The sequence below is a fragment of the Crotalus tigris genome, unplaced genomic scaffold (assembly GCF_016545835.1).
Source record: "Crotalus tigris isolate CLP2741 ecotype Arizona unplaced genomic scaffold, ASM1654583v1 scf7180000024385.1074895, whole genome shotgun sequence".
Lineage (NCBI taxonomy): Eukaryota > Metazoa > Chordata > Lepidosauria > Squamata > Viperidae > Crotalus > Crotalus tigris.
Genome location: NW_024100555.1, coordinates 692120 through 705310, shown reverse-complemented (window position 1 = coordinate 705310; position 13191 = coordinate 692120). Strand labels below are relative to the sequence as shown.

The following is a 13191-nucleotide window of genomic DNA, read 5'->3' as shown; positions in this document are numbered from 1 at the left end:
CTTTGGGAGACAGGAGGAGGAGCTGCACCTTAGACTAATCCAGTGGTTCTCAACCTGTGGGTCGGGACCCCATTTGGGGTCGAACAACCATTTCATGGGGGTCACCAAACAACGCAGTCCGCCAATTTTTTCCCCTTTTCCTTAGCTGTGCTACTCCCTTTTATTCTATTGGCTTTTGAAAGCCAATAGAATAGACTCTCTTGAATAGAGCCTAATTCTATTGGCTTTCAAAAGCCAATAGGAATTGTCCAGGCTGTCTCTGCCCTGCTGAGCCCGCCAAAAGTCCCATTCTGCAAACGGTGCTGCACCAGTTGAGTAGTCCTCGACTTACAACTGGTTGAGTAGTCCTCAACTTACGACCGGTTGGGGGTCACGGCATTAAAAAGGTTGAGAACCACTGGACTAATCAATCAGTCTGATAAAAAAAAAGAGAGTCCAAAGGAGAAATAGGGATGGAGGAAGTGTCTCAGAAGGGCCCTCCCTGGTTCTCTGGAAAGTAAAGATAGGCAAAGGAGCGGAAGTGCTTTCAGAGTTATAAAATTCTTACTGTAGCCTTTCAGTAAAGGTAGTATTAATACTATTAACAATAGTATTAATTGTTTTGGTTTCTTCTCTGGACTAACTTGAAGGATTGACAGCTTGTCAGAGCCATGGGGGAATTGAAGAAGAGGGAAAGTTGGCAGTAAGCATAAGTAATGTATGACTCCAGACCAAAAGCAAACAGTATCAATAATTAACAAATACTGTAGGTGTACAGATCAAACTGTTCCAATTTTTTTTTCTTCCTCATCCTTAACTTCCCTTTGTTTTGTTGTCCTGTAAGTTTGTGCATAATCTACCCTTCTTAGAATGGAAAGTTCCAGAATGTTCTGCCTATGCCATTCTGTTTGCATTCAGTGGTAGTTTATATATTATTATTCATTTATTAAATTTTATGCCACCCATATCATTACTGAGAGTGACTCTGGATGGCTAAATTAATCCTGAGAACTGGACCTGACTTCAAGAAAAGCTCCAAAATCCCCGGGAATGGTCAAATTAGGGTATACCACAGAACAAACATATCCAGCATAGTGATAGCATGACCAAACAGAGAGGGAATGGTTTATTTCCTTTTGGCCTAGTGGTTGAAGCACCAAACTAGGCCGTGAATTCAAGTCCTGTTTTAGTCATGAAAGCCAATTTGGGTGACTTTGGGCCTGTCATGCTCTCTCTCAGCCCAACCATCTCTCACAGGGCTCTTATTGTGGGGAAAATAGGAGAAAGAAGATGTGTTGGATATGTTCACTGCCTTGAGTAATTTTTAAAAATAATAAAGATGGGATGTAGATAGGATAGATGGGTGGATGGATGGAGTGAGTGAGTCACCAAATATAGCTTGACAATTGGATACTATTGATACAAACCATATTTACATGATTACTTTTATTTTATTTATTTGTCATAGTTAAGAACTGCTCAATAGACATTACTGAGCTGGTACAGTAGTTTCCTAATGTAGACATTTATTTCCTTTGTAAAGACATTATTATTAATCAGTGGAATTTTCCTCTTTTCCTATAGTGCTCTGTAGTGTTAACATAGTTGTACAGAATGGGGCTGCTCTAAATCAGACTGGTTTGCAACAAGCAAAATCACCAGAAATAGAGAAAGCAGTGATCAATTTAGCATCATATTAACAACCCAAATCTGGCTTCTTTTCTGAACTTTGCACTTAGCAATCTATGAAGAAGAAGCCACATTGGAGCATACTTTACTATATACTGATCTGAATCAATATCATGAACAGAGTTTCTCTTTGATAAGAGAAATTGTTCTGCATCTGCTGAACAATTTGTTCAATACTGTAATTGAGACAGTGATGTTATAATGGAGAAAACAACACCAAAATAAATAGCAATTTAAACTCCCCTAGGGGAACTTATTGGAGCTTCCTTTCATCTTAGCTGATGCTGTAAAGTCTTAGTCTGCCTTAGTTATTGATAACATTGACTGGAAACAGCACCATTAAAATCTAGAATTCTAAAATGTATTTTAGCCAATTGTACCTCTGCTTTGTGAGGTTTTCAATCACCGCTCCAAAAAGTACAAAAAATAAATGCCCCAAATGTGTAAAATTCAGAATATTCCCATCATACTGAACCGTGCCATAAAAATCTATGTGCTATTACGACTCTCTTGTTTGTAATCTTCGGTTAGCCCAAAAGGTGCATTATAGCACAGAAATCTTTGAATCAAATTACTCCAAATCTGCTAACTTAAATAATATGTACAAATAATACCTTAGGTCCATAACTCCTGTGTAACTAAAATTTCAAGGATTTTCACAATAGTTGTATTTGCAAGGTTGTAGGTGCTGCAGCATTGATGTAGTCAATCATGATCACATAATCATGATCCTTGATACGCCCTCCTAGCTTCCTACAAGCGAAGTCAATGGGGAAGCTGGCAGGAAGTCGGAAGATGCTCCCACTCCCATTGCTTTTTTTGCTCTCCCCTGGTCATTGTGTTTATCTGTTTAGGTAAAGAATGATCTCTGAAAGGATGACCCAATGGTTCATAGATAGTTTGTGATTTTGTTTTTACCCTTCGAAAGAGATGGGTGGTTTAGAAATGTGAAACATAAACAAGTAAATAAATAATTTTGCGTGCTTAGTAAAATTAAGAAAGAGTAAATAGATTTCCAAAGTAAAAAATAAAATAACAATCACACTCTGACAAAATGTAATAAATGCTAATTTAGAAGTCTACAAATTCAATTGGATATGTGATAGTGTAGCAGTCTCCAACCTTTCCGGCTTGGTGGACCGGTGGAGATGCCGGTGACAGTAGGGAGAGGGGATGGTTTTACCCTTGTGCATTCACCGCTTTTGCAAATGCAGCTTCACTCATTTGCACATGAGCATGCACACACTCGCCCACCACTTCTGCAGCCGAGTTCTGAACAGGCCACGGCCTGGCACTGGGTCGCGGACCGGGGCTTTGGGGATCCCAGTGATAGTGCAATTATGTGAATTGCATAAGTGCAGCAAATTTGTAAGTAGGGAAACATAGAGTCCTATATTAAATATATACAATTGCCAGCATGTTGGCTGGAGAATTCTGGGGAATGACGTCAACACATTTTAAAGTTGCCCAGTTTGAAAAACTGTAGTCTCTTGCATCGACATTAATAGTTATATTTACTTTTATGCAATAGAACTCTTTCCAGTTGTTGCCTCTAGATTTAATTCTGTTTTGGTTTCACCCAAATGCTGACATTTTTTTTTTAAAAAAAAGCATGATAGGAAAACAAGTTGCATTAAACATAAAGTTAATTCAACAAAGCTTTTGAAACAATTTGACACCTATTATGTTATTAAACGCAAAATAATTGTGGTAAAGCAGGAAGAAGGACTGTAATTTGAGTAACAGCAGTTAATGAACATTTTAACCTTTGTATAATGACTCAACTACAGCCTCCAATCTTCTGCAAATAAAAGGAAGTAAGCAAAAGAAAAATAATCACAATGCCAGCAGCCCCAAGAGGCATTCAAAGAGACATTCCAATGTTGGCACAATCTGAATCTCTGGCTATTGTTTAAAATCTCTGCTTCTCTATGTTACTTGGAAGGAAATACTGAGGAAAGGAAATTATGCAATGCATTAGGTTATTTCAGATAATAATGTTACAATCACGTGTAATGTACAGGAAAATTTGTCCAGGAAATATTATTGTCTAGGCTTCCGTGAAAAGTGTTTGTTGGAAACCAACCAACTAACCAAGGTTTGACTGCTTAGTTATTAGGAACCAACTGCCAGTATTTATGTGATTTAATTTTTTCATTTACAGGTAGTCGTCAACTTACAACAGTTCGTTTAGTGACTGAAATTACAACAGTACTGAAAATTGTGACTTATGACCATTTTTCATACAACCTTGCAGCATCCCCGTGGTCATTTGATCAAAATTCAGATGTTTGGCAACTGACTCATATTTATGACAGTTGTAGTGTCCCAGGGTCATGTGAACATCTGTTGCAATCTTCTGACAAGCAAAGTCAATGGGGAAGCCAGATTCACTTAACAAGCGTGTTACTGAATTAACAACTTCAGTAATTCACTTAACAACTATGGCAAGAAGGGTTGTACAATGAGGCAAAACTCACTTAACAAACGTCTTGCTTAGCAACAGAAATTCTGGCCTCAATTGTGTGTTGTAAGTCAAGGACTACCTGTACTCTTATGGCCTAAAGCATGATTGTTTTTATATACAGTATTTAATGTTGCCATAGAAGCATAGCATAGCATATACATGTTTGTTTGTTTTTATTTTTAATGGCTCTATTGAACAAAATTCTGTATCTGATTAACACATGAAGGCTTTCAAGTCTGGCTAGGGTAGAACTGCCATTTTTCTCTTTAAAATTATGAAACTTGTCACTGGGTACTTTAAAAAAATACTTTCTACATTCTGCCTTTCTAATGTCGTTTTTATATTAACTAGAAATATCATAGGGTTGCAGTGCTATGAAAGATATAAGGGCTTGTATGTTTCAGTCAGGGATCACTGCCACATACTGAGTGAACTTCTAGAAACGTTCAAGGACTCCAGGAAATCAAATACAAACTCTTCCTTCTGTCCTGGCTGTGCATTTAGTGTATCATACTGTATTTATAGTGAAAACTGATATGAAGATACAGCTGACAGTCCTGGCAAAAATAATAATAATATGCCAACCTCACATTAATACTCTTAGTGGACTCATCAACTTGATACAGGATGGGAGATTTAGCAACAACTGTCCAGTCTGACTGGTGATTGGTCAATTATGTGGTAAAAAAGTCATTCCCAGCCTGCATTGTAAGTTATTTTTTCATTTAGGGAGAAATGTCACAAAAGCTCAAATCCTATTTCCTTAATCATTTTATTTCTGTGTGAACCAAAGGAGAACTGTGTTTGCAGTAATTCTGTCTGTCACAAATCTTCTTATGAATCATAATGCATACCAGTAAGCCAAGCAGGCATTCAACCTTTTAAAATTTAACCCAGGCATGTTTTAACCTAGCAACAAGAAATAAACTCTTGGTATCTATGGCTTAAAAGTAAACACCATTTGATTAAAATAAAAAAAAAGAAATAGCGTTATTCTTTATCAAGTAGAGCAAAGTTAATGGGACAAGTATTAAAATACATTTCAAATGACCCTACTGGGAAAAGGGGAGGTTTAATTTTTGTAAAGCTTTACTTTTTTGTAAGGGTGCATATTCATATATCAGTGTTGATAGATCAGTGATTAAGATGTTGAGTGGAGGAATGAAACAAAAATAGCTTCAAAGTTGGCAAGGGCCTTGCCCTGGAATGGAAAGCTTCAAATTTGTTTTAAATGAAGAACAGCCCTGGGATTACTTTCTTAGAAAATATGTTATACTGTAAGCACAAGCAAGATGAGCGGCCTTTATGCTCTTACCATGATCACTTTCTGTTCCTGATCGTCCCCAGTAGCGGCGTCTACGTTCAGGACTGTGGGCATGTCGCTCAATAACTGCTGCTATAAACCGAGTGTTACTGACTACAATGAGAGGAACAAAGAAAAAGAGAGAGAGAGAAATAAAGGATAACTTCACATACTCATCAAGCAGATCACTTTGAAGACATTATAAAATAGCTTCTTATTACATTGTTGTCAAATTCCAAAACTGATCAAGCTTCTAAAACAGTATGAAAGAACAGTAACTTTTCTGATTCCCAGACAGCATTGTAAATTACTTAGAATCAATTCGGTAACAAAATGCACCTAAGGTATTTAAGGTCTACTTTTAATATACCTTAAATACCTCTTTAAGGTATCTTAAAATGCAATATTGTTTTGCAAAACTGCAAAAAAAAAAAAAACCTGCACAATTGCAAATCTTAGCAGTAGTTAAAACACATTCTATAGAAGCATAACTGTGGGTTTGATCACTACATTTCCCTACAATTTTCAAAGTTATTTGTAAGTTATTTATTTGCAAGGGGTGGGTGGGTGGATCTTATTTAACAATGAACATTATACAGTTCTTGAAAGTGAAGTGAAGAAATCTGCAACTCAAACGGCTGCTAGATTTTATGAACTATCATCTAAGAATTGTCTAAGTCTGGATGACAAAAATATTGATGTATGGCATATTTGGTCTTCAAAAAAAAAAAAAAAGATAGCAAGTGGGTGGAGATAAATAATGGACCAAAGGATAAAGCCCTGCTCATAAATCACAGAGGTAAAATCTCTGTGAATTGGGTGTGAGCAACGCAATATTTTTTTACAGTTACGTTCAGTCTGTGGAAAGGCAGCAATGTACAGCCTTTCTTCAGAACTCCTGCCAGACTGACAGGGCCAAAACTGTAAAGCACTTTGCCCTCTTGAAAGGATCACAGAGGTGAATAATGCTACACATCTATAGAAGGAAAGACTGCAGGGGGGGAAAAAAAAACCCACATGCAGCCTATCCCCGTGTTTTCCTGCCCAACTCCAACCAGAATGGGATTGCTAAATACTCACTGATTCCTCTGTCTTCATGACTGTCCTCATCCCTTTCATCTCTCTCATTCTCCAGGTTGGACATGCGGACTGACATTTCTACACACCATTACAAACAGAAAAATGCAACTATTAAGAGAGAGAAGTTGCATTAGCCTGTAAGAGTGCAATGATTTGAAAATGGCCTTGGGTTACCCCTTTTTGAAGGTCAAAGTAGCAGAGGCCTGGAAACCATATAGCAATGATGGTTGAGGTTATGGCATAAAATTGTTAGCTTCCGTATCTTTCCCTTCTCTTTTAAGCCAAGCAATATGTAGGTACTATTTAAGTGTAAAGTATGTATGATTCAGCAATATTTATAAAATTCTGTGAAGTAATAGCCATCCAAAGTCGCTGTAACAATGAGATGGGCAGCATATAAATTTAATAAAGAAATAAGTAAAGAAATAAAAACGGCTCCGGGATCCCTGATATTCTCTGAGCTTGGTTGCTTGCATATATTTATTCCCAACTAGGTAACAATATCAGTGCACAATCAGGTGCAACAACCGGTGCATAATCAGTACAATAACCAAGCTCAGAGAGTACTAAGAACTCCACAGTTCAACTCTGAGCTACATATATTCTCTTCTATGGGAAATAATAGATCTTTTAGAAATGTTAGAAAGTGATGACCACAATTAAACATTCTCCTTCCATTTATGGCAACGCTTTCATAATTCCTGTTTTTCCAATTATTTGTACAATGTCAGTTGATATTTTCATGGAATTACACAGATCAATGCTAGAAAATGGCTACAATTATAATCAGCAGTAATATGCTCTATTTTGAGTTTTATTATTAAGAAGGCAAAATGCTAAACAGTGAGATTATTTTGTTGTTAGTTGCGAAGATGTGTCCAACGTGTTTATATAAAAGGATGTACTTAGAAAATGCAATTTTGTCTTCTGTACAACTGGAGCAAAAACATGGATTTAGAACTTCTTAAAAATGACTAAATGTGTTGATAAAGGATCCATAAGGCATGCACATCTATTCTGGAAAGCTAACTGCATATCTAACATGCTCTAGAATCAGCGGAAGGAATAAATATTTGCAAGATTCCAGGACAGACTTAATAAAATCAGTGCAACTTTAATTTCTTTATCCAGCAGAGGGCAGTGGTGCCTATTCTATATTACCAGAGCAATGTGAACAAAATATATTCTATATAGGACATATGCTTATAATTCAATTTGAGATTATCAGAAGATTTGCAGAAATCCAAAGAGTCAGGACCAGAAAACATTGTAATTCTACTTCATAAGCAAAACATTTGTTCAGCTTACCTTGGGCTGCAAGTGGAGACATATGCTGATGACTTCTGCGATGGATCTGATGACGATAGGCATAGACCGCAAGAACCAACACCATTATGCATCCCATAATACCTCCTGCTACAGGACCAACTGGAGCACTTTTTATCATATTCAAGGTTATCACTTCATCTCCTTTCATTTCGGAGGGAGAAAAAATGAAAATAATGTGAAAATCTCCTAAAGAAATTCAAATCCTGTAAAATAATCTAGATAATTGCTAGATTGTGGGTGCTACCTGAAGTCTAACTTTGGGTGACAAAGACACTCTGAACAGGAAATGTCTGTTTTCAAAACAAGCCAGGTGACCATTCCACTGCTCCATTTAATATATTAAAAATGTTTATGAATATACTAAATTCCTATCCTAATCAATATACCAAAATGGCATTTCATCTTACAGACTGCATTGGCTAGAAAGCATCTCTTATACAGGATTAGTCCAATATATTCTGCTTCCCCAGGTAAAATTCTGTTATGATGAAAAGAAGCTGGACCTCAGCTTTACCCTGCATGATTCTCATAAAAAGTATGGTTGGCTTTTTTATGTAGATAATCCAGACCAGATCTCAATACATTAAAAAATGCAAATGGATCTTACCAATGGATCCCATGTCATCCGTATAGGGGCTTTTGGCACCCACAATACCCCCAAAGCATTCCTTCTGAAGAGCACAATAGGACTTATCAAGGTGAGTCTTTCCATCACTGTCTACCATGCACCACTCACAGTCTAAGACACCAAAACAATCTCTGCAAGATAAAGAAATGGCTGTGAAAACTTACTTATTACAAGATTAAGTAACCCGAGACAAACCAATTTGTGAAGTCAGCTTTTTATAGCTAGACCAACAGACAGGTTAGAAGGGATAGGCAAACTTGGCTCTTTTATGATTTGTGGACTTCAACTCCCAGAATTCCTGAGCCAGCATAGCTGGGAATTCTGGGAATTGAAGTCCACGAGTCATAAAAGAGCAAGGTTGCCTACCCTGGGTTAGACTATCTCACCTTGCTATCTCTTTGTTGTCAGTGCAAATTTGCACTTCCAATGAAAAACAAATCTGTCTTTTTACCAGCTAAGCTGTTCTATAAAACAAAATGATTCCTTCATGCTAGATGTGAACCTGATATATTACTTGTCCACTAGTCAGAAATGACACTAATTTTTCTCCATCTTCCTTACTCTCCTTTTCTTGAAAGCCAAACAAGACAATTTCTGTTATTGCTACCAGTACAATCCTGATTAAAATTTGAGATCTCAAGACAATTTCTGTTATTGCTACCAGTGCAATCCTGATTAAAATTTGAGATCTCAAGCAGTCATTTCCATACGTCCACCCAAGAAACCCCAAAGCAATGACTCTCTAGCATTTTTTCAGGCTCTAGCTTCAGGCAAGCTGCTCTAATTTAATTTCTTCATTGTTATGGAGGTCATTTTAAAGGTTTTGTAACTTTCAATGGGTAGAATCTGAATCTGCAAATTCAGCTATATGTTTATTAGGTTAAATAAAGATAAATATAAATTTAACTGATTTCATGATAATTTTTATTTTAATTCTACAGGCAGGTAACAAAAATTCTTTACTGACTTCTTTAAGGGGAAAAAAGGATGTAACTTACCCACTCTCCATTCTTTGATTACACTGTGTATTGATACACTGAGGAAGAGCATCCTGTAGGCTGGGATCCACAGCAATAAAAGTCAGAGGTTCCTGATGGACTTCACAACTAGGGTTCCTGAAATTTGGAAAGCAGTACGCAAAAATTAGGTTTCAAAAACTCACTCAATGGTTATGTTATGTTACTTCATTATTTATTTTAACCACCCTTAAAACAATGTAATTACCCGTCTAACACCTTCAACAATATATATTATCATAACATTATTAACAAGTTGTTAGCTTTGCATACCTGCTTTCTGCATTGGTAAGGTTGCCTGTACATTCATTGACTTCTAAAGGGCACTCACAAGGGCATTCACATTCATTCTGTTCCATTCTTCAGGAAGAAAAAAAATAATATTTATTACCTCCTCCTACTCCCTGCATATCTTGAATCTTGGGCCACTAAACAATTTTACTGTCAAATAGGACCAATGTTTACAAGTTATATTGAGCTTATTACTAGTACAACTGTTGGCAATATATGTAAAGAGTCCTTTCCACATTTTACAAAGTTTTCAAAGTCCATAGTCATTTCAATGATATCAGCATAAAGAAGTTATTACGGCTTTTACTCCACTACAATTATGGTGATTTCATGTGAAGTAGCATGTAACTATTATAATTAGTAGTCATTAGCCTGGAGGCATGTTGTCCATAGGGTCGCAATGGGTTGGACACGACTTCGCAACTAACAACAACAAGTCATTAGTAGCCTCATTTTCATTTTCAAGTCATCCTTTAATACCTCAAGCAAGTAGTAGCACCAAAAACCAGAATTTAATTTAGCATAATCTACAATCTCTCATTATTCAGCTTTGTAAATTCTCTGCATTCTATTTCTTCCTCTCACAAGGCTTATTTTCATTATGAGCCTTTTTGCTTTTTAAAATTAAACAAACCTAAAGGTTGTCTTTTCTACTTTTTTTCCTCTGCAATATCATTTTTGATACACGATGACCAAATCTCACCACCAGAATAGTCCAAAGATCTTACCCTGGTGGTAAGATGACAGCCAATAAATTTTATACATAAATTAAAAAAAGCACCATACATTATAGATCACCTGTCCTCAGTATAGGAAGCATTTCCACTGTATTGAGGGAAATGCATAAAATGTGATCCTGAACCAGACTTAACCTGTCATCTAAACCAGATTGACTGAATTAAACCTTGGCAACTTTAAGACTTGTGGACTGAGGAATTCTGGGAGTTGAAGTCCACAAGTCTTAAAGTTGCCAAGGTTGAGGACCCCTGCACTAGATTATTTACTCAGAAATAATATACAGTCTGAAAGCATCTCTGGGTAGAGGCAGGTGGGGAACTCTTTGTTGTCAATATTGAGGTAACAAGCAATCTCTAATTCAGCCCTTTTGGTTCCTTTCCTGAAAAATGGCCACAGCTCATGTGCTGACTGACAGGCTGTCCTCCAGACTGTAACTGGTTTCTGCTACACACAGCTCAGCTTTGGCCCACAGAAGTGCAGCCATAGCTTGGTGACCCAATAACTATCCAACAAGGAGGTTAGGTTAGATATGTGATAGCCCTGCTCCTTCAAAAGAAAGTATAGCCCTGTCTTCTAAGATAACTGCAACAAAAAAGAAACCAGTCTGTAAACTATACAACAGGTCTAGTGATTGAAGGTGCTGGCCTAGAGAGCAGGAGAGTGTAAATTCTAGTTCTACTTTAGGCTTGAAAGCTGGCTGGGTGACTTTGGATAATCATTCTCTCTCAGCCCAACTCACCCCACAGGGCTGTTGTTGTGAGGAAAATAGGAAGAAGCACTATTAGGTATGTTCATCACCTTAGGTTACTTATACAATCATAAAAATCCAATACATATACATAAAAAAATATGACTACTCTTCTGGAAGAAAGCAGGAGAGTCTGCTGGATCCCATAAATCAAATGTTTGGATGTCAAAATGACCAGGTATAGCCAGAAATGTTTTGCTTCTCCCTCACACAGAATACTGAGCTGTACCTTACATAGTGAATAAATAATCTGCCTAGGCGTTTTGTAAATAAGACTTAACATGCCTGTGGAGTCACATGCTGCTTCATTCAGCTACTGTAAATCAAATGCACAGTAACTTGAGGCCCTGCAATCCCTCCATTTTAAAGAAGCACAATCCAAAGTATAATCCAATCATGTCTCATTTCAAATGTCCTCTTACCTGTGACAGTTCAGACAGAGCCTGTCTACCATACTGCAGGCACAGAAAGCAAGTGAGTCACAGGTTTCATTTACTATTCCAACAAAGGCATTGGTTCCAGGTATTCTTGTCAGCCTGTATTTAGAACAGTGGCTGCCGTGCACAAGATTTGTCAGATCACCCTAGGGGGGAAGGAAAACACATCAGACATGTGGCAGAAAACATGTTTCCCAGTGAAGCGAAGTATTCTTGTTACGACAAATGTTATCAGCTAGACTGTAAGCCTACTCTGTCCCCTAAATGAACTCTCATCAGCAATCAATACTTCAACACACAAATTATCCCAACCAGATAAAAAAGTACATAAGCTGTAGGGAATAAAATTTTCTGACTAAAACGATATAATTTAACTGGATGTCAGTTTGCTATGGGTGAGCAAGCATTGAATATACCTCTCACATTTGTTACCTTTTGAAAACAATTTTTGCAAACCGAGAAGAAAAAAATCATGAGGCCCTATCACAGTGGTGGCAAACCTATGGCACGTGTGCTAGAGGCGGCACTCGGAGCCCTCTCTGTGGGCACACACACTGTTGCCCCAGCCCCGCCTCCTCCTACAGCACCCTCCTCACCAGCAGCCCCCAGAGGAGAGTTGCCCCTGGGCATGGCCCACATGAAGCAGCACAGCCAAGGACATGGTAGCCGGGCAGCAGGGACAAGACTCCGCCCTTGTGCCCCATCGTGCGCAGATGATGCTGTGGGGCACAAGTGGAGGGCGTGGCCACCATGGCGCTGCGGGGCTACCTGGGTGATCTATGGTGGGCCGTGGAGGTGGTGGGTAGCCCAGTGGGCACGGCGGAGCGGAGACGGGTGGGGGGGCGGGTTTTGGGCACTCGGTCTCTGAAAGGTTCACCATCACTGCCCTATCACTATCTGGCTAGCAAGTTTCTGATTCAAATAATATTGTTGAAACAGCAAATCATCTATTACATTGTTTCTCCCAACTTTCCCAATCATTAGAGAGAAGGAAGAATTAGAGTCAGTAGCTGGAATACACTTATATTTCAAATGCAAGGACAAATGTCCACTCGTCCATTAATGAACTCAAATAATAATACAACGATTATTCCAGAGTGTCACATATCCCATTTCAGCTATGTATCCAAGCAGTCTGCTGGATCCCAGAAAAAGCTCCCAGTAACCTGTTCTCCACAGTGGCCACAACCTCCTGAGATGTTTACATAAGTCTACAGCAGCCTCCTGCTGCTGCTTTCTTGCCACAGTTCATTAGGACAAGGCTCCTCTGATCTTGGAAGACGGCATATGATCATCATAAGTAACTAGTACTTTTTTTTCATTTCAAGTTATAAAATCCTTAGTGCCTTTTGTAATAGGGAAAATGTACCAGCCCTCTCATAATTTCAATTCACTTTTTTTTTTTTTTACTTTTTCTAGTTTTGGAACAAACTTTGAACTGCAGCAAAAAAAAAAAACACCTGAGCACACTATTTTAAAAGTTGTT

The 13191-nt window shown here is 38.0% G+C and overlaps 1 protein-coding gene and 1 long non-coding RNA gene across 5 annotated transcripts in view; one reads left to right on the top strand and one right to left on the bottom strand.

The window, feature by feature from the left end:
• CACHD1 (cache domain containing 1) overlaps window positions 1-13191 on the bottom strand; it is a 145097-nt gene that overhangs the window by 4303 nt on the left and 127603 nt on the right. For 2 of the 3 annotated variants that reach the window (XM_039328941.1, XM_039328943.1), the window contains exons 20-26: window positions 11691-11851; window positions 9765-9851; window positions 9474-9590; window positions 8455-8606; window positions 7827-7988; window positions 6519-6596; window positions 5451-5552 (exon numbers count right to left, since the gene is read on the bottom strand). In XM_039328941.1, coding sequence (XP_039184875.1) covers window positions 5451-5552; window positions 6519-6596; window positions 7827-7988; window positions 8455-8606; window positions 9474-9590; window positions 9765-9851; window positions 11691-11851 — 859 coding nt within the window. The remainder of the gene's footprint in view (window positions 1-5450; window positions 5553-6518; window positions 6597-7826; window positions 7989-8454; window positions 8607-9473; window positions 9591-9764; window positions 9852-11690; window positions 11852-13191) is intronic. The other variant, XM_039328942.1, reaches the window with a different exon arrangement.
• Window positions 1-13191, top strand: part of LOC120301543 — a 32822-nt gene that overhangs the window by 12272 nt on the left and 7359 nt on the right. The window lies entirely within an intron of this gene.